This window comes from Callospermophilus lateralis, unplaced genomic scaffold (genome assembly GCF_048772815.1).
Source record: "Callospermophilus lateralis isolate mCalLat2 unplaced genomic scaffold, mCalLat2.hap1 Scaffold_96, whole genome shotgun sequence".
Classification (NCBI taxonomy): Eukaryota; Metazoa; Chordata; class Mammalia; order Rodentia; family Sciuridae; genus Callospermophilus; species Callospermophilus lateralis.
The window spans coordinates 4,233,537-4,259,647 of NW_027517776.1; the positions used below are offsets into that span (position 1 = coordinate 4,233,537).

General features: G+C 41.2%; 1 protein-coding gene across 1 annotated transcript; it reads right to left on the bottom strand.

Moving 5' to 3' along the window:
• Positions 1-227: 227 nt before the first annotated feature.
• On the bottom strand, positions 228-25,470 carry LOC143641331 (uncharacterized). Its single transcript, XM_077108586.1, is given in 3 exon segments — positions 228-361; positions 537-5,689; positions 25,454-25,470. Coding segments are annotated over 3 exon segments (5,304 nt in total).
• Positions 25,471-26,111: the final 641 nt, after the last annotated feature.

A 26,111-nucleotide genomic window follows, 5' to 3' on the forward strand; every position in this document is an offset into this window, starting at 1 on the left:
TCCACAGGCAGTGTTCAACACTCAGCTAGTCATACAGTCTCTAGTGTTTATCCAGGTGTTATTTCGCCCTACCTGAATCCTGCTATCTGGGGAATTTGGTTTCCACCATGCAGCTCCTGTTTTTTCACAACCCCAAGATTTTCAATAAAAGTCATTGGGCCCTCCACAGGTTCGGGCCTGTTTGCGACTTCGGAAATCAGCTGGACACACATAATAATCAAGACTGACTAGTCGACACCTATGATGTGGGCGATGACATCCATAATGCATATGGTTACCCCGTGGTGATGTTGCCCTGGCTTGGGGTCGAACGGGATCTGTGTGGGGTCCTCTATGTCAGGGAGGTCCCAGTCAAAAAGGCCTATGGCCAGTTGACAAATATCAGAATGGAGACATGGCCTCCAAGTCCATAAGGGGGCTTTATGTGATATAGACCACACTACTTGTCCAGTGGGATTTATAATTTGCCAGTGTTGTTGAACAGGCTGATGGGGATTAGGGCTGCAGGTGGTAAGGGGAAAAATCCATAGCCCTACCCACATGATGAACACACAACTTGAGAGGGTTACCAGTCTGTTCCAGTTTCCAGCCGGAGTCTGGACAGGGCACAGGCTTGAGATGGGAGGCATGAATCTAGGGAACGATCCCATCGACTTTTACCGCTGTAGGCGTTATAAGCAGCACCTGGTATGGTCCTTTCCAGCAAGGTTCCAGGGATGACACCTGATGTCGTCTCACGTAGATGAAGTCTCCCAAATGGTATCCGTGTGGGATTACCTTGTCTCCGGGCTGATAAGCAGTGGCCAGCCATTTCCACAGGCATCGCTGTGTGTGTTCAAGGGCTTTAAGTCTGTTAAGCAAGGGGGTGTGAAAGGAATCATTAAGTCTCAGGGTTGGGGTCAGGTCCCTGATTGGAGGAGGGGCACCATAGAGAATTTCATAGGGGGTGAGGTTACACAAAGAGATGGAGGGGGTATTTCTTGCACAAAACAGTGCATAAGGTAGGAGCATAGTCCAATCTTTTATGCCAGTCTCTAGGCTTAATTTTGTTAAGGTCTCTTTGATGGTTCTATTCATCCTTTCTACCTGTCCTGAGCTCTGGGGTCTATAGGCACAATGTAACTTCCAATTAATCCCCAGGGCCCTGGCCAATCCCTGACTTACCTGGGCCACAAACGCCGGTCCATTTTCCGACCCCATTACCTTAGGCAGTCCAAATCTTGGAAAGATGTCTTCCAGAATCTTTTTGACCACCATCTGAGCTGTTTCTTTCTTCGTGGGGAAGGCTTCGACCCATCCTGAAAAAGTATCTACAAAGACTAGGAGATACTTAAGTCCATACCTTGCTGGCTTGATTTCAGTAAAGTCCACTTCCCAGAACTGTCCAGGTCTGGTCCCTCTCAAGCGCTTTCCTACTGGAAACTTGGATGGGTATTCATTAACTAATTGGCAGACTTGACAAGCTCTAGTCACCTGTTCAGCTATTTCTTTTCTCTGCAAGTCAGTCAACAACAAGTCCTTTCTTTTGTCTTTCAAGAGTGCCTGTAACTTCTTTGAGCCTAAATGGGTGAGCTGGTGTACATATTTGACATAGAGTTGGGCTTTTTGGAAATGTAAACTTGGCTCTGTAGGATTCCGGAGTTCGGTGTCTGTGTCCCCAGGCCATAAGTTGCCTGAATGTTCCCCGGCAGCTAAGTCTCCCAGTCGTTGTTCCCCTGGTGTGGAAACAGCTAACAGGGTCACTGCGTTTAGGGCTGCCAGCTTAGCTTCCTCATCTGCCCGCCTGTTTCCAACTGCCACAGGGTCATTTCCCTTCTGGTGCCCCTGACAGTGCACTATAGCCAATTCTTTAGGGCCTTTTACTGCCGAGAGAAGGTGGAAGATCTCATCTTTGTTCTTTATTTCCTTCCTGGCAGAGGTTAGTAGCCCCCTTTGCTGGTATATAGCCCCGTGCACATGAGCAGTGTTGAATGCATAGCGGCTATCAGTATATATAGTTGCTCTTATGCCTGATGCTAGCTCCAGTGCTTTTGTAAGGGCAATTAGCTCTGCTTTTTGAGCTGATGTTCCTTCTGGAAGGCCAGAGGACCAGATAACATTAGTTTTGTTAACCACTGCTGCTCCAGCCCGCCGCTTACCATCTTGGAGGAAGCTGCTCCCATCCGTAAACCATATGACCTCAGGGCGGGGCAGTGGCTGATCCTTTAAGTCTCTTCCTACACTGGTCTCCTCTGCCAGTATGTGTTGGCAATCATGAGTGATAGGTCCTGATGATTCTTCTGGCAGCAGTGTAGCCGGGTTAAGTGGAGCAGGGGTTCCCAGAGTTATTCTGGCCTTGTCAAGCAAGAGGCTTTGGTAATGGGTTATTCTGGAGTTTGATAGCCACCTGTCTGGAGGCTGACCGATGATGCTCTCCAGGGCATGGGGGGCTATTATAGTCAGCTTCTGTCCCAACGTTAATTTATCAGCATCCTTTATTAAAAGGGCTGCCGCTGCTATAGCCCTTAGGCAATGAGGCCACCCCCTAGCCACTGGGTCCAATTTTTTTGATAAGTATGCTACCGGCCTTTTCCAAGGTCCCAGAGTCTGAGTGAGCACTCCCCGTGCTATTCCTTTCTTTTCCTCGATGTAGAGAGTGAAGGGTTTTTCTACATCTGGGAGTGCTAAGGCCGGGGCAGATAGCAGCACCCTTTTGATATTATTGAAAGCCTGTTGGTGTTCAGGGGTCCATTGGAATTGGGCATCCCCCTTTATCAGCGGGTATAGAGGGGCAGCTAAAGACGCAAACACAGGAATCCATAACCTACAAAAGCCAGCAGTCCCAAGAAACTCTCTGAGCTGTCTCTTATCAGATGGGGGCGGTATCTGCACAACAGTTCATTTTCTGGACTCAGTAAGCCATCGTTTGCCACCCCTAAGTGAATAACCCAGGAAGATTACTTCTTGTTGACAGATTTGGGCTTTTTTAGCAGAAGCCCTATATCCAAGCTGAGCAAGCTCGGATAATAGTGCTTGGGTCCCAGACTCACAGTTCTCCCTAGTGTTGGCTGCCAGCAGCAGATCATCCACATATTGGAGTAGGGTGACTTCGGGGTGTGCAGTTCTGAAGTCATTGAGGTCTCTGTGGAGAGCTTCATCAAAGAGAGTAGGGGAGTTTTTGAACCCCTGTGGGAGTCTAGTCCATGTTAGTTGGCCAGATGTTCCTGTTTCTAGGTCTATCCATTCAAAAGCAAACAACAACTGACTGTCCTTGTGCAGGAGCAAGCAGAAGAAAGCATTTTTTAAGTCCAGCACAGTATACCATATCCACTCCAGATTCAGAGTGCTAAGTAAGTTATATGGATTAGGTACTGTGGGGTGAATGTCCTGCACTCTGTTGTTGATCTCCCTAAAGTCTTGAACAGGACGGTAGTCCCCAGTTCCTGGCTTTCTTACAGGTAACAGAGGGGTATTCCAGGCCAATTGACAGGGCCTTAGGACCCCAAGAGCCAAGCATTTCTGAATATGAGGTCTTATCCCATCTCTAGCTTCTTTGCTTAGTGGATATTGTTTAATACTGATTGGAGAGGCAGAAGCTTTTAATTCTACTACTATTGGAGGTTGTTTTATAGCTAAACCTAACCCAGCAGTTTCTGCCTAGGCATCAGGATAATACTTTATTCATCTTTGGGGTAGTTTACCTATTTGATCGGTCCCAGGGGCCGTGAAGAGTTGATGTTCATCTTCTACTGACATAGTCAAAGCTGTGACTATGGGGGTCTTTACTGAGGGGTTTAGAAACTCCACTTGGGGACCATCGGGGTTAAAAGTTATTTTAGCCTGGAGCTTGGTGAGTAGGTCCCTGCCCATCGACGGGGCCAGGCATTCTGGGATTACTAGGAAGAAGTGGTGAACTTTTCCCCTTCCTAGGTCCATAGTCCTCTTTGTTGTCCAAGCCCAATATTTACTGCCATTAGCCCCTTGCACTAGGGATCTTTTATTAGATAAAGGGCCCAGTGGGGCCTTGAGGGCTGAATATACTGCTCCTGTATCTACTTCAAAGTTCACTGGGGTCCCCTCCACCTCAAAAGTTACCCTGAGCTCAGGGGGGGGGGGATCCGAGCCCCGACTTTCCTAGTCATCTTCTAGGGTTAGCATGGTAGGCTGACGTGACTGCTTCTTTTTGGGACACTCTTTGGCCCAGTGTCCTTTTTCTTTACAGTAGGCACATTGGTCTGAAGCCAGGGGCAGCCTTTGGCGTGGGCCCAGGTATCCCTTCCTGTCTCCCTGCTTTCTAACTTCTGGCCTGTCTGTGAGTGTGACCAGCACCTTAGCCAATGCTTTAGTCTGCCTTATGTTTCTCTCATCTTCCTTGTGTTCCCTTTCCTTCTCTCTCCTCTGTTCATTCTCTTCCTCAGTTTCTCTCTTATAACATACTTTCTCAGCCTCTCTGACTAAATCTCTTAAGGTCATATCTTGTAGTCCGTCTAAACGTTGTAACTTTCTCTTAATATCTAGGGCAGCCTGCCCAATAAAAGCCATTGCAACAGATGCCTTTTGGCCCCCTGCCTGAGGATCAAAGGGAGTATATCTCCTATATGCTTCCATAATTCTCTCCAGCAACATGGAGGGAGATTCATTGGGTCCCTGAATAATCTCCCTTACCTTGGCCAAATTAGTTGGCTGCCTAGCAGCCGCTCGGAGACCCGCTACAAGAGCCCGGCAATAAGTGGACAGATGCTTCCTACCTTCAAAGGTGTTAGGGTCTCAGTTGGGTCGGTTTAAGGGGAAGCCAGCTTCAATGACGTTAGGAAGTTGGGTTGGTCTCCCATCTGGTCCAAGAATATTCTTTCGGGCTTCTAAGAGGATTCTCTCCCGTTCCTCTGTTGTAAAGAGAGTCCCCAGAATCTGTTGGCAGTCATCCCAAGTGGGCAGGTGTGAGAACATCAGCGACTCGACTAAACCTGTAAGTCGGGTGGGGTCCTCAGAAAAAGGGGGATTGTTATTTTTCCAATTGTATAAATCTGAGGAGGAAAAAGGCCAGTATTGGTAAGCTTGCATTTCTCCTCCGTGCCCATCATCTATTGTGGGCCCATAAGAACGGAGAGGAAGCATCACCGGGGCTTCTGAGTTGTTCATTGTACACCGCCTGCGGGTCCCTTTAGCTGGCCCAGGCTCCTTCGGTGGGGGAGGGGCTGCTGCTGCCGTTGTTGCTGTCACTGCTGCGGGGAAGTCCCTGGGAGGGCTTTGATCTGACCCAAACACCTCTAGCGGCGGGGTGCCCGAGTCAGCTGCAGGAGGGTCACCTAAGACGAATTGGGGGTTTGGGAGCATGGGTAAATGATAAGGAGGGAGGGTGGAGTCCAATAAAGTTAAATCCTGTGACTCAGGAAGAACAGAGGGACGAGGGGGAGGAGCGGAAGGTTTGAGTGATAGAATCGTGGGGGAAGACACTGGAATAGGAACTGAGACAAGGAAAGGCTTCACGCATATGGGAGGAAATTCACAAAGGTCCTGCCAGGTCAAAATATATGGCTGCTGGTCTGGATGGCCATGTGGCCCTGGCTGAAAAACAGTATCTCTGACTTTGCGGATTAGAGGGAGGTGGAAAGACCGCCCTGGGGGCCATTCAACTCCGAGGGCGGGCCATTCTGAAGCGCAGAGTGTCTGCCAGGTCCAGCGTTTCACTGTAAAAGAAAGATTTTGAGCCCTTGCTCAAATTTACACTTTTACACTTTTACTCAGGCTCTGGGCTTAGAATCAGCTTAAAAATTTCACCTTTACACTTCCACCTTCCATCCTATGACATGACTGTTTTTTACTTCCATCTCTTTCCTCAGCTCCTTCTGCTTTACCTGAGAACAATCTCAGTTAATGTGTGTATGTAGCTATAAAAATTATTATACTCAAAAAATGGCGGGTAGAAACTCAGATCTGTCTTTGAATTCCTATTGTGATATTTAGTAGCTCTGAGTCTTTGCACACATGATTTAACCTAGTTGAAGTACATTTACTTATAGCATAAATGGAGTAAAATATATATGTGGATGGAATAAGTCAAATAATTCAAGTGTCTCTTCACTCATAACCATTAGTTTAGTATACTATGCAAGTATGTTTTTAAAATTCTAAAAATATTTAATTATAAATGCAACAAGTTAGATACACAAATAATATACAAATATCATTGTGTTTTGTTTTTCAGCCAGATTCAAAACATAAGCCATATCACACAATAATGTTTTGGAATTTTTAAAGTTCTCAATGTTCTTAAAATGCAAGATTTTGAAAAATTTATTTTCTCAAGCTACACATAACATTAAATATTCTCAGCGGTCAGGTTTTAAAAGTGATTATTCTGAAAGATTTATAAATAAGTACTTTAAAAACTGAGAAAAAAACATTATCTGGTATGAAAATATGGCAAATCTAAATAGGTTTCTAAATGGAAGACAAGATTATGAAGAGATAAGATGGACACTGTTACCTAGGTACATGTGTGACTGTACATATGGTGTGATGATATATTCTGTACAACCAGAGAAATGAAAAGTGGTGCTGAAATTGTGTACGATGAATCAAAATGCATTCTGCTGTCATATATACCTATTTAAAATTAATTAATTAAAACAATAAAAAGATCCCGAAGAGATGAGTTAATGCAATTGATAGGACCAAAAAAGAACAAAGAAAAAAACTGGAAGAAATGAAGGTAAAAGTTTGCTCTCATTACACTCATGTGACTAGGACCCACAGGAAGGCAGGTTGCCAACCTGGAACTTTTCTAAGATATTCTTTCTATCAAATATTTAAATGTACTTGTTATTATAAGCAAATCACAAACTCATATAACTTTTCCATAGAGTATGAAACAATATTTGCTGTGAGCCATTAGCCAAGTAGGTATGACAATTTCCTTGCCAGCGGACCCCATGTTGCTTAGTGAAAGGACTCATGGAAATAGGACATTTTGCAGTAACATTGCACATAAGGTGACCTTGCTCAAGGACCAGGGCGGATCTGGGTTTAGGGCGGTTCCAGGTTTAAGATTATTCCTGCTGGGAATAGGGCGTATCCTGCTGCCTGAGTTCCCCTTGAGTCGCTCCCGGGATTCAGAGAGTTTTTGGGAGGCAGAGGAGGTGGATTTGGGCAGAGAACATGGATTTCCCCAGAACGTGATTGTAGAGTGTTGGTGTGAGATCGGGAATAAAGAATTGCTGTTTGAATCTACAAGGCTATGAGTGGCTCGTGATTTTGTGCCCAGCCAGACTGAGGCAAATATTCTTGGTTATTAGGATTTTTACACTGAAGAAACTGTTTAAAGAATCATAAACCTAATGGTCAACCTGGCTGCCTGCTGTTCAGCACTTCATATCTGGGGACATTTTCTTCTATCTACAGCTTCTCTGGAACCATTCCTGTCTGAAAACAGTAAACAAGCCCTGCCCACTCAAAGAAAGCAAACAAACCAGAACAAAACAACTGAGGATGGATGCAAGTCTCAGAAGCAAGACTATTTCCTTCCACTAGAGTGAGGAAATGTGCATGGATGGGTAAGGGAATGTAGTGTTCTAGAAAGATGAATCTCCACTCTGAAGGGTACTCAGAGACACCAGCATCCTACTTGTGAGCCTTACAGCTCCCTTATACCTCAACTTGTTCTTTAAGTCCAAGAAAGTGAGAAGAGGCTGCCGTAACTCTTGCTAGAAGTTAGCTTGCTCTCTCAGTAGTAAGAACAGAGTGCAGGGTTCCTTGCACATCCCGTCCTGAAACACACTCAGGGAATATACAGATTGTAAAATTTCACAGGATGTGTAATTGCAAAGCCTGTCATTGCCCTTCTACCCATTTCTCAAACAGTAACCTTCTCACTTGAAAGTGACCAATATGCTTGTCTCAAAGTGACATAACCTGTTGGAAGAGTGGAGAAAGGATAGGAAAGGTCAGGAAAGTCTCCCTGCACTTAGTGTTGGTTACCCTGCCAGAAAATGACCTTTTGGAAGACATATTGATTCAGTCGCATTCGTGTATGTCCCTGGAATGAATGTACAGGTGAGGGGAAAATGTCCATTTAGTATAAGAGAGTTTCTGAAACCTGCCTCCTGGGACAAAAGAACTGATGAGGCTGGTTGGGCTGGAAAATTAACCCAAAGATGCTTGGTAGAAAGGACCTCGGAATTCATTACATTCTTCCCCCTGGACTTTATAACTTGTATGTGGTATTGCCTCTACCTAATACCATTATACTTGATGTTTTAGCTGCTGTGACTAAAAGATCTGACCAGACAATTTTAGAGGAAAAGTTTATTAGGGGGCTTATGGTTTCAGAAGTCTTCATCCAGCTCCATTCCTCCAGGTTCTAGGTGAGGCAGAACATCATGGAGGAAGAGTGTGATAGAGAGAAGCAGCTCACATGGTGATCAGAAGGAGAAAGAGATCTCCACTTGCCAGATACAAATATATATCCCATAGATACTCCCCCAATGAACTACTTGCTCCAGCCACACCCCTCCTACTTCCAGTTCCCATTAAGTTAATCCCATCAGGGATTAATTCACTGATTAGGTTAAGGCTATCGCCCAGTCATTTCTCCTCCAAAACTTCTTGCATTGTCTCACATGTGAGATTTTGGGGGGCACCACATTTAAACCATAACACTTTAATCACTCAGTTGACTTTATCTGCTATCCTAGTCTATTTGATACTAGTCTTACACCCATGATCTTCCTAAAGATCAGATAAGTTAGAAGCATAGACCTGGGTATTGAATACTTATATGTTACCTGAGTCTAAATTTCCTAATTTATAAAATAGTAGCAATCGTATTACCTTTACTGCTTTTTTTTAAACAATATCAAAATTCCTTGCACATAGTATGAGAACCATAAAGAGAAATATTACTAATGTCATTTACTTTCAGTCAAGGGAGCATTTGTCTGGACTTCAGAAGCTAGTTATCTAAACCTTCCACAGTCTTAGTCTTCTGTGTTACCCTTGGCCCATTCTGGAATACCCTGCCTGCCAGAGAGAGGTGGTTCTCTCGGACAGAACACACTTTCCTTGTGTGGCTACTTTGCTGTTGTTGAAATCTGTCCTTACCACTGTTTCCACCCTCAGCTCCCAGGGGAAATATTAATATCCAGCACCTGGCTGTTCCCTGGCTCTTACTGACTCTCTTACTGACTCAAGCTTCTGTCACTGATTTTACTCAGTGAACACACTATTGAATTTAGCAAAAAGCAGTGATAAAATCCAACCCATTTTCTCTGAAATTCAACTCTGGTGCTTGAGGTAAAATATCCCTCTCTCCAGCCACTCTTGCTACTAGATAACTTATGAACACACTTTAGGCTTCTAAAACACAGAATTGGAAGTGATTAAAGAAATTGCTGTGACTCATGATTGCAAAAGAACTCAAAACAAATGAACCACTTTGATTAATATGCCTAGTATATTCTTGTGTTCCTTGTTTTAGTTTAATTTGGAGTTTCTGCTGACCATCACAGAACTGGACTTGTAAGCAAACTGTCAAAAAACTCAAAATCCCAACTAAAAATGCAATATCATCCAAACCCAATACATATACACATATATTACTAGCAATACTTATTTCAAATGGTGTTTTATTCTTCTGTTCTTTAGCAGTTTTATAATGTAGTGGGACAGTATGCTATTGCTATTATTGTTACTGACATAGCATTTATGATTGACTGCTTTTCTCGTCAGTTCAACAGATTAAAATGTAATTAATTGTCATACGTTCAAGTACTTGAATTCTGGCTTTTCTATATTAGCTGGAAATTGTTTGTATTGTGTCAATATGAGGGAACAGTCCCCTGAAGGTATTCTTCCCAGGCCTCTAATTTGGAAGGACTGAGCTTTTGAGGGTGGGTGGGTGGAGGATCTCTTCAAGGGTGGGGAGCATTGAATATTGAGGAAGGGAGGAGCTAATGTGACCCCTGGTGGTCATTGAGATGATTTTTGTATTAACTCTGTCATCCCTGAGGAAAGAGAAGGGACCCTGATGATTCCTGAGAAGGGCCTGAGCAGGGAAGATTCTGAAGGCTTTGGCCTTGGGAATTTCAATCTAACTCTGTGATCAATGAAGACAGTGGAGTTAATAGATTATAAGTAGAACAGCAATGCTTAATTACCAGTGAAGATCATGAAGAGTGCCAGGCACAGTAGCGCATGCTTGTAATCCCAGCAGTTTGGGAGGCTGAGACAGGAAGATCATGAGTTCAAAGCCAGCCTCAGCAACAGCAAGGCACTAAACAACTCAGTGAAATTCTCTAAAAAAAATAGAGCTGGAGATGTGGCTCAGTGTTTGGGTGCCCCTGAGTTCAATCTCTAGTACCAAAAAAAAAAAAAAAAAAAAAAAAAGGCCCTGAAGAGCAATGGTGGTGGTAGTGCTGAGTACCAGGGACTTCAGTCCCAAAATTTTCTCCACAGTTTTGCCTGAATGAAACCAAAAGTTTCTTATAGACTACAAAGGAGAAATTAGAAGACCATAAACATTGGCTAATATTAACCTTTAAGGTAAGTGCACAATCTTTCCTTGTTCATAAGAAAATATTCACTGATATGACTTGACAAACATCTCATGTGCTTCATAAATCTGAATCTCTGGTTCCTTTATATCCTCATCCTCATATATCAAGGAGATTTCAGAGATTATCCTAGACCTATGATTTCTGCCTCAACCTTATGCAAAACTCAACAATGGGTTTCTCAGAGAAATCCCTACCATGATTACTTGGGAGTGAAGAACACTTGCACCTGGCAGGAAATATAAAGAAGAAGCCAGACATCAGTTATTCTGAATCAACCAGCAGTTCAATAGTGCTGACTTTGTACATTCCAAATTTCAGGAGCCAGAAGCAAGTCTGTCTAAAATACCAACCTTTGTTAACTACTCTCTGTGCAGCACCTCTTCCTGGCGGATGCAATCTACAGTGGATGCAATCTTGGTGACTGCATGAATTCTTTGTACAAAAGAAAAAAATGAGCCCGGTAGGGTGATGCATGCCTATAAACCTAGTGGCTCAGGAGGCTAAGGCAGGAGGATCACCAATTCAAAGCCAGCCTCAGTAATTTAGTAAGGATCTATCTCAAAATAAAAATAAATAAATAAATAAAATGGGCTGGGGATATGGCTCAGTGGTTAAGTGACCCTGGGTTAAATTCCTGGTTAAAAAAAAAAAAGATACCCTTCTCCCTTCACATAGAAAGATCCCTATGGTAAAGACTCAGGACTTCAGAACTAGCAAGCAGGCTAAATTTCAGTTTCCATGCTTTGCCCCTGGCTGGGTGTTCTTGTACAAAAGATGAATTACACAACACTATGAAGCTGTGCTGGATCGCTTTCCAGCTTTATGATATTAATTTCTCTTGAATAGTTCCCTAAACACAATCAATACATTTTTATTATTATTTAAAAATAATCGACATTTTTCTCTACTCATGATTTCTCTGCAAAAGATGCCAAAATCCATATATCAGCATTGGAAAATTAATTCAATAAAAGTGAGAACTACTTGCAATATATTTCACAAGGCATATTCATCAATTGAAGATGAATGCAGCTTTACTGTAGAAATTAAAGAGTATATGTAGAATTATGTACTCAGAATCAGCCTCAGGGATGAAAAAAAACAAATTTTGTAGGGAAAGAAAATGTACATTCGGGAGAATGAGAATTGTTGAATGTGGGGATCTGAGGAGAAAAATGGAGGTTGGACAACTAAATAAGGGGAAAAAATAAATGCTATTGACTTCAGAAATGCTTCTTCAGCTGTCTTTAAGCTAAACTTGTATGTGAACTAAGCTATTTAATTATGGTCATAAATGGGACAGGAGAGTTTCCAAATGCCAGGTGTTCGGGTGCATGCCTGTAATTTCAGTGACTCAGGAAGATGAGGCAGAAGGGTCACAAGATTGAGGCCAGCCTCAGCAACTTAGTGAGACCCTGCCTCAATATAAAAAATTAAAGGAGTTGGGGATATAGCTCAGTGATAAAGCATCCTGGGTTCAATCCCCAGTACTTTACCCCAAAATTCCCACATTTCTAAAAGTATGTTACCAGGCCAGAAAAACAGAATAATGAAATGAGGAAACATTAAAAAATTGAGATCAACTGTGATAAAGAAGATTAAGGAATGATTATTAATCCCCATCAAGACTTAAGAACTTATCCCAATAATGCTAAATGCTTGTCACACTAAAAAACTAATAGGTAAAATATATTTCATTAAGGAAAAAAATATCCTTTTAGTTAAAGAAAAATTACAAAGACAAATAACATAAGCTATAGAATGCAGAGAATAAGATTTGATATCTTTGGAGGCCATTACTGAGCCCACTAAAGTTTACCCAAAGGGAATCAAGGCAATAAAGCAGGAAACTAGGAGCACTAAACAAATAGAGCAACTGGCCATAGGTGCAGGATGTTATGAAAAATTGTTAGTTTGCAAGAAGAGACAACCCTGGCATAGACAATTACTTTATAGTATGCCTTGTCCTTAACTTCAGAGTCTTTTATTTTTTAATTAGTTGTTCAAAACATTACAAAGCTCTTGACATATCATATTTCATACATTTGATTCAAGTGGGTTATGAACTCCCATTTTTACCCTGTATACAGTTTGCAGAATCATATAGGTTACACATCCACATTTTTACATACTGCCATACTAGTGTCTGTTGTATTCTGATGCCTTTCCTATCCTCTACTGTCCCCCCTCCCCTCCCCTCCCATCTTCTCTCTCTACCCCATCTACTGTAATTCCTTTCTCTCTCTTGTTTTTTTTCCCTTTCCCCTCACTTCCTCTTATATGTAATTTTGTATAACACTGAGGGTCTCCTTCCCTTTCCATGCAATTTCCCTTCTCTCTCCCTTTCCCTCAAACCTCTCCGCCCTGTTTAATGGTAATCTTTTATGTTAGGATAAATGATCTTCCTGTGGCTTGACTTAGGAATGACCTCCCCAGAGACACTGGACAGTTCCCTTCTTTTGTGATTTTTCATTCTCGTATTAGAATATTTTCAAGTTATAATATGATTTTAATATCATGACTATAGTTGCCAGCATTGAAAGCCATACTTTAAAAAGATTTGTAATTTCATATAAGTATTTTCTTATGAAAAGGTCAAATTGTCTTCTGAAATTAAAATGTTAATGAGCGTTAAATGGTATCAAAGGTCAGAGATGAGGCTGCTCAGTAAGGTCTAGAAAGATGACTCAAGGCTTCAAGAGTGAACCAGTTTGTGATCAAGAGTTCAATGGGTTTCAAATTTGGACATAGATAAAGGAAATATGTAAGTTTTTTCATTGTTGAAGGAGTCCTTGGATTTACATAAATTAATACTTTTCTTCTCCCTTTGATCCTACCTACATTCTTTAAGATTACAAAAGTCAATTATCACTTTGCCCCTTTTACAAATGAGGAAACTGAGATAAAGCAAGATAAAATGATTGTCTCAACAGTGTATTTAAAAATGTGTAGTACACATCAGACAGATCCCTAATATCCAGAATATACAAAGAACTAAAAAAATTAGACAATGAGATAACGAATAACCCAATTAACAAATGGGCCAAGGACCTGAACAGAAATTTCTCAGAGGAGGACATACAATCAATCAACAAGTATATGAAAAAATGCTCACCATCTCTAGCAGTCAGAGAAATGCAAATCAAAACCACCCTAAGATACCACCTCACTCCAGTAAGATTGGCAGCCATTAGGAAGTCAAACAGCAACAAGTGCTGGCGAGGATGTGGGGAAAAGGGTACTCTTGTACATTGCTGGTGGGACTGCAAATTGGTGCGGCCAATTTGGAAAGCAGTATGGAGATTTCTTGGAAAGCTCGGAATGGAACCACCATTTGATCCAGCTATTCCCCTACTCGGTCTATTCCCTAAAGACCTAAAAAGAGCACACTATAGGGACACTGCTACATCCATGTTCATAGCAGCACAATTCACAATAGCAAGACTGTGGAACCAACCTAGATGCCCTTCAATATACGAATGGATAAAAAAAAATGTGGCATTTATACACAATGGAGTATTACTCTGCATTAAGAAATGACAAAATCATAGAATTTGGAGGGAAATGGATGGCATTAGAGCAGATTATGCTAAGTGAAGCTAGCCAATCCCTTAAAAACAAATGCCAAATGTCTTCTTTGATATAAGGAGAGTAACTAAGAACAGAGTAGGGACGAAGAGCATGAGAAGAAGATTAACATTAAACAGGGATGAGAGGTGGGAGGGAAAGGGAGAGAGAAGGGAAAATGCATGTAAATGGAAGGAGAGGTATACAAAATTACATACAAGAGGAAGTGAGGGGAAAGGAGGAAAAATATAAGGGGGAGAAATGAACTACAGTAGAGGGGGTAGAGAGAGAAGAGGGGAGGGGAGGGGGGAGGGGGGATAGTAGAGGATAGGAAAGGCAGCAGAATACAACAAACACCAGAATGGCAATATGTAAATCAATGGTTCTGCAACTGATGTGATTCTGCAATCTGTATATGGGGTAAAAATGGGAGCTCATATCCCACTTGAATCAAAGTGTGAAATATGATATATCAAGAACTATGTAATGTTTTGAACAACCTACAATAAAAATTAATTTAAAAAAAGGTGTAGTACAAACAGTCCTGGCTATTATGACTATCAGTTAAGTGTTTATAGAGGAATCTGTGTTCTCAATACAAAGAAAAAATGGGAACAAGAAGTGTTCTTCCTTTGATTGGAAGCTTTCAGGTTTATAGAATTTAGCAAATGAAAGGCAAAAGTGCATTTAAAGTAGAAAATAAATTTTAATTAAAGATGAAGTTAAAATATAAGTCATAAAAACACAATCCAGTCAACTTGGAAATATTTTAGGGTATTACAAAGATATAAAAAAATTGTCCTGATGGTTTCAAACTTGTAACTATTGTTGCTTAATTTTCATCTAGCTCTGTAATTTCCTAAGGAAAACAAAAAGTCAAAAGAATCCTGTTGTTAGCATAAAAAATACCAACATTTTCTAGATTGACTCGTGCAGTGGAGATGGATTACAGTATATCTGGAGCCCGTGTTTTCATGTCAATGTTGAATTCCCTTGAGGCTGGGAGAGAATATTGTTGCTTGGCTATCAAGCTCCTCACAATTTATAAATCTGCATATCCCCATCTTTGTCTTTACTTGAACTCAACAGAAAAATATGTGTATACAACTTGGTTCCACTTCACCTCTCAACCCCTGTATTATAGAAAATAGCAGGTGTTATACATAACACTTGTGGAGAGTCCCTGAGTGTAGTAAAGTAGAGAATTGCCATCTCAAGGGAGAGACAAATCATGACCTAATAATTCTGGAAGTATTTGGAGTTAATCGCTATGATAACGTAAGGTCTTAAAGACAAAAATCATGAATCAATTTTATATAAAATATTTTTCCAAATTAGCAGTTCAGTGAAAAGATGAATTTCTCAGAGGCAAGACTATGAATTATTTTTATATTATTTGTATAGTCTAAGATAGTGGGATGAATGAATAAAATATAATAGAGGTAAATTTGGTCTTACTTTAGATAGAAATAAATTTCATTCAAGATCACATGCTATTCATTCAACGTACTTTTAATCTGGAAAGATTAATTTTCTGAATTGTTTTAAGATGTCTAATATTAATTCAAAATTAGCAAATTGTTTTTTATGACTTTAAATTTAAGTATGCAATTTTAATAACTTGATATTACTTTAAGCTAATATTTTTTAGTTAACAAAATTTGATCCTTTATTACAATTTAAAATTGAATTGCTAGATGATTTTCTCCCCATTGAGGGTTTAATTCAGCCAAACAGCCTGTTTAGCATATGTTCTCCTGAAGTTGATAGTTGCTCTCTGAAAAGTGGATTGGTATCTTGGAAATAAACCTCAAACTCCACTCTGACATTCAACATAAGAAAAAAGATTGAGATGCAGTTTCACGTCAAAAACCCACAAATAAATCCATGTTCACTTTTGCTTGGATCACTTCGATATTTGTTATGTGATGCTATCTTAAATTTTGTTTTCCACATCTGTTCTTAGACAGTAAAATCTTAGAAGCTTAGATTTTTTTCAGAAATTATAAAGTGGTTATTTACCCTATCCCCTAAAAAAGAAATGCCAAATGCCTTCTCTGATATAAGGTGAATTACACATATGGGGAAGGGAGGGGGAGCATGGGAGGAATAGAGGAACTCTAGATAGGGCAGAGGGGTGGGAGGAGAAGAGAGGGTGCAGGGGGTTAGCAATGATGGTGGAATGTGATGGACATCATTATCCAAAGTACATGTATGAAGACATGAATTGGTGTGAACATACTTTATATACAGAGATACAAAAAATTGTGCTCTTATGTGTAATAAAAATTGTAATGCATTCCACTGTCATGTATTTAAAAAATAAAATCAATTAAATATTATTTTTAAAAGTGATTATTTTAAAAGCAGTTTTTTGTAATGTTAGTTTCATCTCATTATTCACTTTGAAAATGATACGAAAGAATGGTTTCATTCAGCTATGAATATCATACATTGAATTAATAAGGTAATTTCAAATATTTCATATAAAGATAAGAATTTAGGCTTGTCAGATCTGTAATACCATTAAAATATTGTAAAATGATTATTGATTAAATAAAAAGACATTTCCTATATTCTTTTTTAAATATTTCTTTTTTAGTTTTACTTTGATACAATACCTTTATTTTAATTATTTATTTTTATGTGGAACTGAGGATCAAACCCAGGGCCCTGCACAAGCTAGGCAAGGGCTTGGGCTCTACTGCTGACCTACAACCCCAGCCCTCCTATATTCTTTTATTGAGAACACATGAAATGTTACAGCATCTTGCCCACACGTGTATGGACATATATATACAAATATAATCTGTATTACATATACTCATATATGTGCATCTATATGTATACATATGTATCTGTACATTTGCCTACAATCTGGCAAGAGTAGATTGCATATGAAGTCTCTTGTTAGTAAGCAAAGATGGTTTGGGTATATCGCCTCTATTTTCTTAAACTGTATTTCATCTAATCCTTACTGTAGGTCTCCAAAGAACCTAAAATATAGAACGTACAGATCTAGGACATCAATGTTTATAGCAGCTCAATTCACAATAACTAAACTATGGAACCAGCCTAAGTGACCTTCAACAGATGAATGGATAAATTAAATGGAATACTAAGCAATCATAAGAAGAAATGATATTATGGCATTTGCCAGTAAATGGATGGAACTGAAGACTATCATGCTAAGTGAAATAAGCCAATCCTCCAAAACCAAAGTCTGAATATTGTTTCTGATATGCAGATGCTAACTTTCAATAAGGGGGACAAGTGTTGGGAAGAACAAAAATACTTTGGATCAGACAAAGGGTAATGAAGGGAAAGGAAAGGGAACAGGAATAGGACAAATAGTAGATAAAACAAGCTCCCAGAAATGGTGGAAGAAATATGCATATCACCTGCTCCATGTATTCCTTTCATCACATCATGTTCTGGACACAAAATGCAAAACTCACACTTTTCTTATTCTCCTCTCAAAGCCTCATTTTAAAGAGAGCATGGATTACTAAAATCAACTATGCCTGCTTTCCCTATTGTTTTCAAATTTCAATCCTATGTTGAGTATACACTTGATTGTTTCAAGGATAGTGTGTTCAACTACCCCCCTGTTGAAATTATCCCTGATCTTATCACTCATTTTGTACTTTGCCTCATCTCCTAACATCCTTATAGATATCTATTTCCCCAATTGCCTGTTGTAACTGACTCTTCATGTGTGCTGACATTCCCATTTACACTTTAATAGAAATTCATTGGATTGCAAAAAGGGCCTTTCGTCCAAATCCTAAACTCACTATTCTTCCTTACCCTACACTGGAATCCTGCCTACTCTCACTATTTCACTGCACGTTCTCTTTTACATTCAGTAGTCCCAGGTACAAGATCTTAGGCCATTGTCTATGGATTTAGAGGATTCATTTCTGCAGAACATAATTCAAAACTAGGTATCCAAATCAAGGGCCCAACAAACTTTTGTGCTTGAGATCTTACCTACTTTTCTACTTTCATACTTACATTTCACCTAACATTCGTATAAATATCCCAGTTGCCCAATACCCGTTTTAATCCAGCAGAATGACTTTTAACCCAAATCGAACATGATATGACCGTTAACCATACTCTGTTCCCTCAATCTATTTTCACATAACAGCAAGTCCTGAGTTGACCTTGCCATACAGGTATGTAGGGAATCCTACAGCTGCTGAGAAGCTCAAAGGTAGATGCAGAAATGATCCCTAGAGCAAATGTAGGCAGCTAGGTTGGACCTGTGTGGTTTAAAGTCATCTTCCAAGGCCAACAACCCAGTCAGGATGAAGGGATGAGCCTGAATCAGCCTCTCTCTTCTCAATGCAGGGAAGATGGAAACAATCAGGTCTGTGTGGATTGCGGATCCCGGGCTCCTAGGGTATATAGACCTTTATGTCTTGTGAAAATGTCACAGTAAGTTGGGCAGCCTCCATCTCATGGGACCCTTGGAAACAACTGTAAGGACAAAGTGGTTGCCAAGGCAGTGACCTCATTCATTTCCCTGAAGGAAGTGACCTCACATCACTTCCTTGGTGATGGAACTCTCTGAACTTGGGATCCAGGAGGTGAGGCATCCAGAGGCAGTTCCACTCTCAGTGGGCTCACTTGATTGTCTGTACCAAGGCCAGAGTCATTCTTTGTTGGTACCTAGTGATGTGTGGATAGCCAAATGCCTTGAATGGTCTCAACAGGGGCCTTTCCTGAGAAAGAAGTGTTGGCTCATTGCTGGCTCCTGACAACTACACAGAGGTGGCCAAGGAGACCAGAGCTGAGATAGAACAGGCCACTGCTGCGGAACATATTTTTACCCACCAGTCAAAGGACAGAGTGGATAGATGCAGAACAAATAAAGGGGTGGTTTGTGTGTCTCAGTGGGTGTGTGTTTCAATTTGTCGTTTTGTCTCATGTTCTGATAACATGAAGAAAAAACGTTTTTTTTGTTTTGTTTTGTTTTTTTTTTTGGTTGTTGTTGGTTTGAAAGGGACTGTTAACTAGTGAGCCTTTTTATGTCAGTGGATCCCACTAGGTTTGGGGTTAAAGAGAGTAGAGAGAATGCAGCCGTGAATGTGTCCTGTCTAGTGGAAATCTTTGCAGGACTCCTCATGGCCAATTTATGAATGGACTGCTGCTTGCCTTGCAGATGGGCAACACCTACCAAGATACTAAGTTCCTGTATTCTTCCTGAATTTTGGCCACTCTCTGTAGGGGTTCGTGGTTTTGTGTCCAAGATGTGTACCACATTCAAGCTCTGTGACATGGCCATGGACTGGATTGCTAAAGGGCATGCCAAGCATCTCAGAAAACTCAAAAATTAGAATGACTTGTAAGGATCTCTATGGAGAATCCCTGCTTGGATACATAGTAACCCAAGTTGCATGATTAGGAGCTGTCAGTGCCACAGTGTTCAATTAAAGAAAAGTTTTTCTCCAGGCTTCTTTCTTCCCTATTGTTCTGTTCCCCTGAATGTCAGGGAGGTGTTTGCCTTAGGGCACTTTTTTGGGACTCCTCAAGAAAACAGTTTCAAATGGAAAGGGAAGAGGCCTAATCTGTGCCTTTGAAGTAAAGTGCTTTGTAAAAGCTGTGTCTGAATCAGACTCTTGGCCCTGTGTGTGGCTGTGAATTACATTCTCAGCACCCCAGGAAACACAAGAAAAATCCCATGTGTCCATCCCAATCTAAGAGGATAAAAAAGAAGTGTACTATTGGATGAAGTCTCTTGCCTTCCTCTGGTCAGCTTCCTGACCCCTATGAAGTCAGAACAGGGATCCTCTGGGTCAAATGAGTTGTTGCAAGCCCTCCAGTAACTATCACACAGGTGTTTGGGTTTTTTCATGAGTCCAGTACACATAAAGAATCTACCCCTGGCAGGCAGGAGGCCTCTAATTTGACAAGCAGAGCAGTATTAACTACAGGCCCATTTTATTATTCTGTTTCTCAGGAATGGTGTCCAGGCCACCATGACATTTGGCATATGATGGGCATGAGAGCTTACTCTGCACACCATCTAAGACTGCTCACCCTATAGAAACCCCCAGCCAGAATGTTATGATGAGTGTCTGTATGGAAGAAGATGAGGGCCATGTGGGAGTGTTTTTGTTAGAATAGTGGTCTTTTGTGTGGTGGTTGGAAAAGACGACTGGGTCCACCTCAGCTTGAAGTCTGGTGTGATGCCATTAGAGACTGAGTTCTGGAACTGATCTCAGAGAACTATTGCCATGAATTGTGTTGGGATTTTAGAAGGCCAGGCATTAGAGGAGCCTTTGGAAACTGGGATCTAGGACAAGGGTGTCTTTCTCCACAGCACTGGGAATCTCAGCCAGGATTTCACATGATTTTGCTGTTAAAGCCTTCTCAGCTATAGATGAGAGCCAAAACTCACAGGAACCTCATATTTTAGACCCCAATGGGCCTGGATTCCTGTGACCTTTCGCCACTCCTTTGGAACCTTGCCTGCATGGGATCTCCAGAGCTTTTACTGAAAGGAGAGTACTCAACACTTAATGGCTCCTGAATGAATCAAAACCCACAGTGTCAACTTCTTCATTCTTGAAATATGGCTAGGCCAATACCATGAAGTTTTTGAGAATTCCATGGCCTGAAATCCCTGGAGAACTTTAGATCTCCTGTTGCTCATCATGACTGAATAAGCGAGTGCCATTTTTGACTGAGTGGAATTCATAACCATGGTGAACAACACAGATGCCAGTGAGTAGGAGCCAGCAGGGAACTGGGCCTGGAGCAATGGAGTGCAGGTGTGTGATCCAACATCTGTGGTGGGCCCCTGTGTTTCTGTCATTGGCTTCCAAATGACATGTGACTGACAAGGTGCAGCCAGGAGACCTGAAAATGTAAAGGCATGTGGTTGTGGGGAGAGGATTTGGTGTGATGCTCTGAAACGAGTTGCTACGATCAAGTGCTAAAGATATATGGGGTAGCAGCCCAGTTTGTGTTTTTGTCTTCAGACCCTGACTCACCCCACGTGGCAGATCTCCTTCCAGCAATGTGTTCTGGTTGACCTTTTTTATTTCAAAAACAAACACCAATTTTCCATGGAAGCTGTAAGAAATTCCATTAAAACTGGGCGGTGAGCCAAAGGCTTCACAATGCACCCAGGGAGACATTCATACCCCTAAGGCCACAGTTACGTGCATAGAAAGGATTCAGCTCTGCTGCCTTCTGTTCCTATTGGAAAATATGAACCCATGTCCTCCTGTGCACATAGACTCAGACCAAACTTTCATGACCTCACTACAAAGAAAGCTAAAACACAAAGCTATATTTCTAGTGGACGAATGTCAGAGGCAGATAGTCAAGAAGTCATTAGGCCAGCAAAGTTCCATGTTTGTGGAATGTTTACCCTGTCCTCTACTTTGGGGATCTCTTCTGCCACACCCAAGTTTGTGAGCTCCTCAGAATTTCCAATTCCAGAAATGTATTCACAGATTTTTTCCTCTTCTCCTCTCATTGTGTCTTCTCTGGGGTGATAGTAATGTCCAGGCATTGTGGTGAATGACAGTGGAAGCTTTTTATGTGCCACGTATTCCCATATGTATTAGACTCATTTTCCATTTTGTCATTTGAAATATTGAATCTCTGACACTAACCCATAACCTTCTAGGCTCTGACTACTTATCCTAACATCGATAAAAAAAATCCTAAAGGAATAGAAGTAGAGGCATTTGATAAGAGGCATGGTGTATACTTGGACATGCCTTTTGCTTCATCAGAGATATATATTATAAAACCTGTGACACTTTTTTTTCAATTTTCTTCTCCAAGGATTTTCAAAATCAACAAATATGTAACTTCCTGACTCCCTGTCTCTGTTGCCTGGGTCACAATGTATATTTTTATATACATATACATAATCCTACTGCCATCACAGGTATATTTTTGAGAGTACTCTCACTTTGGTAAATACGAATTTCATGGAGAGATCTCTGCCCCCCAATACACTGAAATAACTGAAAATTCAAGCTGTGGTGAGCTTTATACTTCAACAAGTTTAGACATGAAACAATGTAGAGGAAAATGAATATTTTGGGTACATATGTGAAGGATATATATATATCTTCTTATGAATTTCGATTGGCATACATACTATTACATTTTAGTGTATTAAAGATATATATATATATATATATATATATATATATATATATATATATATATATATATTATGAATTTGCAAACATGAACTATATGTGTCATATACTTATACTACCGTGATTCTTTCATGTCTATATGTGTGGATTTATAATCAACTTTTCAGGAGATATTTTTCAGAAATATTCATTTTCTTGACATACATATTCATTTTGGAATACTCAAAATGAAGTTCAGTGAATATTGAGTATTAACTCTAATACTTCTACAGTAAGTGACCCAGTTTAACATCAATGAAAGTATATTCATATGGGACATGATGTGTATTTTGAATTAAATTTTTATTCAAAATTGTTATAGTCCTATTTCTTAAGTATATATACATCATAGGATCTATCATTTCATCCACAATTTACAAAATGATATGCATATGATTCACTTTCCTTCACTCCCTGTATCAGATCCCATGAATTTCTCCATGTTGGTTTTCTTGCTTTTTCATGAGATTTCTTTTATATCACATCACTTTTGAATTCCATCATCATTTTCGAAGCAAAACTCAAACACAGTTTGTTATAATTTGTAACCCTAATATTACCACTACATGTAAAACTACTTGAATTGAATGTTTTTATCTGAATACCAGATTTCATGTATTTGTTAAAATATCAATTCAATCCATTATTTAAAATAGTAACCTGTTATATTCTTTATTCACCATATGGTCTATTCATGCATCATCTCTATATACATAAACCCAGGGTACACCTATTTTTATCCCCAAACTCTAAATGATAGGGTTTCAAAACATGCTCCCAGAAATGGTGGAAGAAATACGCATGTCACCTGCTCCATATATTCCTTTCATCACATCATGTTCTGGACACAAAATGCAAAACTCACACTTATCTTATTCTTCTCCCAAAGCCTCATTTTAAAGAGAGCATGGATTACTAAAATCATCTATGTCTGCATTGCCTATTGTTTTCAAATTTCAATCCTATTGTGAGTATACACTGGATTCTTTCAAGGATAGTGTGTTCAACTACCCCCCTGTTGAAATTATCCCTGATCTTATCACTCATTTTGTACTTTGCCTGATCTCCTAACATCCTTATAGATATCTATTTCCCCAAGTCCCTTGTTGTGACTGACTCTTCATGTGTGCTGACTTTCCCATTTACACTTCTTCTCTGCATGGTCAGACAGATTTGCAGGGAATTTTTGGGCGGTGTGCTAGGTAGGCCTTTTGGGTGCAGGTGGACGTGGGGCAGCTGTTTTCCCGTGGAAAGTGGCTGCTTCATCCACAAAAGCAGCCGGTTGTTCTCCACCAGAGCTGTACAGAGTGATGACCTTTTAATTTTATTATGAGGACCATGAGGCTTCTAGCAGGGATCACACCTCCCTTAGAGGTTGTAAGGAAACTCTGTGAATAGAAATCCACATAGTGGTGGAAAGATCTCAGACCAGCCATCGCTTGGGAGGTGGAAGTTAAAGGTTAGTTTCACTCAGTTGGCAGAAAAGTTTGAGGGAAAAGTTCATTTTTATAACGTTTCTTTTGGCTGGAGATAGGATAAATGGGGCAAAGATGAATGTGCTTTTTTACATTGGGCTAATTGGGTTAGATTGATGATCGTGGTTACATATCCAGGGCACAATATGAGCTACTTTTGTATGTACAGATTCTTTTACTTCTTAGTATAATCTCAGAGGGTAGACATCATCACTCCCCAGTTCTTACAGATGGGGAACTGAGATGTGGATAGATTGAGGAGCCGCCCAGATCACCCAGATGGTAAATGGCAGAGCTACAATTTGAACTGCAGTCTTGTGAAACAGTCTCTGGTTGTGGCCAGTATACTGCATTACCTGGACATGCAGGGAGGGTCTAGATAGTATGGCTGGATATATTCCTGAGCTCTATGGCATTCTGTGAAGCAGTGTCCCATTGGGTGTAAGTCATCAATTGCATTTCATCACTTCCAGTAGCCTCCTGGAGGGAAGGGTTCTATTCTGTGTCCTGGCACCCTGCTTGATGCCTGCCATTTAGGACCTGTATCCATTTGCAGATCTCCATGTCAGCAACCTGGGTCAGAGTGGAACAGGAAGGCAGACGGCTTCAAGTGGTCTCCATGACTCTTGTCAGCTCTTATCAGGATGAGCAGAGGTAATGTCTTGGATCATTGTTTAGGGTTCACTGAAAGATGAACTAAAAAGCTAAAAGATGATCTTAAAAAAGAAAAACACTCATTTCTGATGTGTTTGGTCTCCCTCTTTATCATTAATGTTTTCCTTTTTCTGAAAGCATGTACAGGCAGCCAACCTCCCCTGATCCTCTGTAAAAGTTAAGCCAGCAAGGTGTTTGGTTATCATTGCCAAATAAATTAATTGAGAACTACTATTATCATCTTAAAGCTTAATTCTTTCCCTTTGTACTTTCTGGATGCTTATAGGATGTTGATTCCTCTCCAATCTGCTGGGCTTCTGCAGGAGTTCCAGATTTTTCTCCCCACTGTGAGAGTTTTGTGCATTGAGTGCAACGCTTCAGTTACCAAGTGCTTAGTTTAGCTGTGGTTTGTCCACCCAGGGTTCCTGTGTTGGAAGCTTGCTCTTGAGTGTGGTGATATGGGGGATGGTGGAACCTTGAAGAGGTGGAACTAGTGGTAGGTCACTGAGGACACTGCCCTCAGAAAGGGAGACCTGAAGATGCTGCCCTTAGAAGAGACTCTGGTTAGTTCTTGTATCTTGAGAGTCATTATGAAAGAGTAAGATTTCTCCAAAGTCTCTGGCTTCCTAGCTCATCATGTGATCTCTCCTTTTTGCTTGTATTCCTGCAACAATGTGATCTGCCATGATGTTATATAGCCAAAGAAGGAACCCTCATCAGAGGCTGAATTAACAAGAACATCTGATTTTGATTTTTTCAGCTTCCCAAACTGTAATATATAAACCTCTTTTCTTTATAAAGTACATAGCCCACAACCTCAAATATACGGGTCACTGGAGGAACCCAGAAACACCATGGAGGAACCCAGCAACACCATCAGGGTAGTGCCCAGGACACATTATCCATCAGATCTCTCATCAGACGAACCAGAGGGAGCACAGGGTTGGACATCTGCACCTCCACCAGCACAGTACTAACACCAGAGATGGGAGTTCAAATCATTCCCAAAGGAGTAAAAGGACCTCTTCCCCAAGGAACAGTAGGCAGTTACCTGTTGACTGTCACCATCACCTGCTTTGGAGTGCAGCGATGACCATAATTGTTACTGGGAGAAAGGTCAACTGCCCCTGATGTGGGAGCAGGTCACAGAACCGTGCCTGGCTGTGAGGAGGGACGCCAGGGGTGAGACCCCCAGAGACACGGGCAACCAGGACATGTTTTGGATCTCGTGGGAGGGGTCCTGGACGTCCTGCGGGGCCCTGACTGCAGCACTGGGATCTATTCTGCTGTGGGAGGAGATGGGTGGTGAATGCTGGGCACTGGGGCCTTTGGCCTGCCAATTTCTGTTCTTCTGCATGTTGTTTGGTTTCAATAAAGTCACAGAGCTCTGCTTTGCGCTCTGTGTGGTCTCCCCTCGGCAGTCCTTACGGGCCCAAGGCGTCCCCAGTGTCCAAGCCAGGCCCCGTCCTGCCGGGGGCCAGGAGGGGACACAGCTCAGGATGCTGGCTCAGCCTCACGTGGGCAGTTCGTGCCACAGGGGTTCAGCCATGCTGTGAGTCAAGCCCACATGCAGATGGCCACCTAAACCAGGAGGCCCTCAGTTAGACGTGAGCGTATCTCACAACTACGTGCCCCAGAAAGTACAGCAACCTAGGGGCAGACCAGGTGTGAAGGGAGTAGGGGTGAGATGGGCACACGTTTCCGCCCTG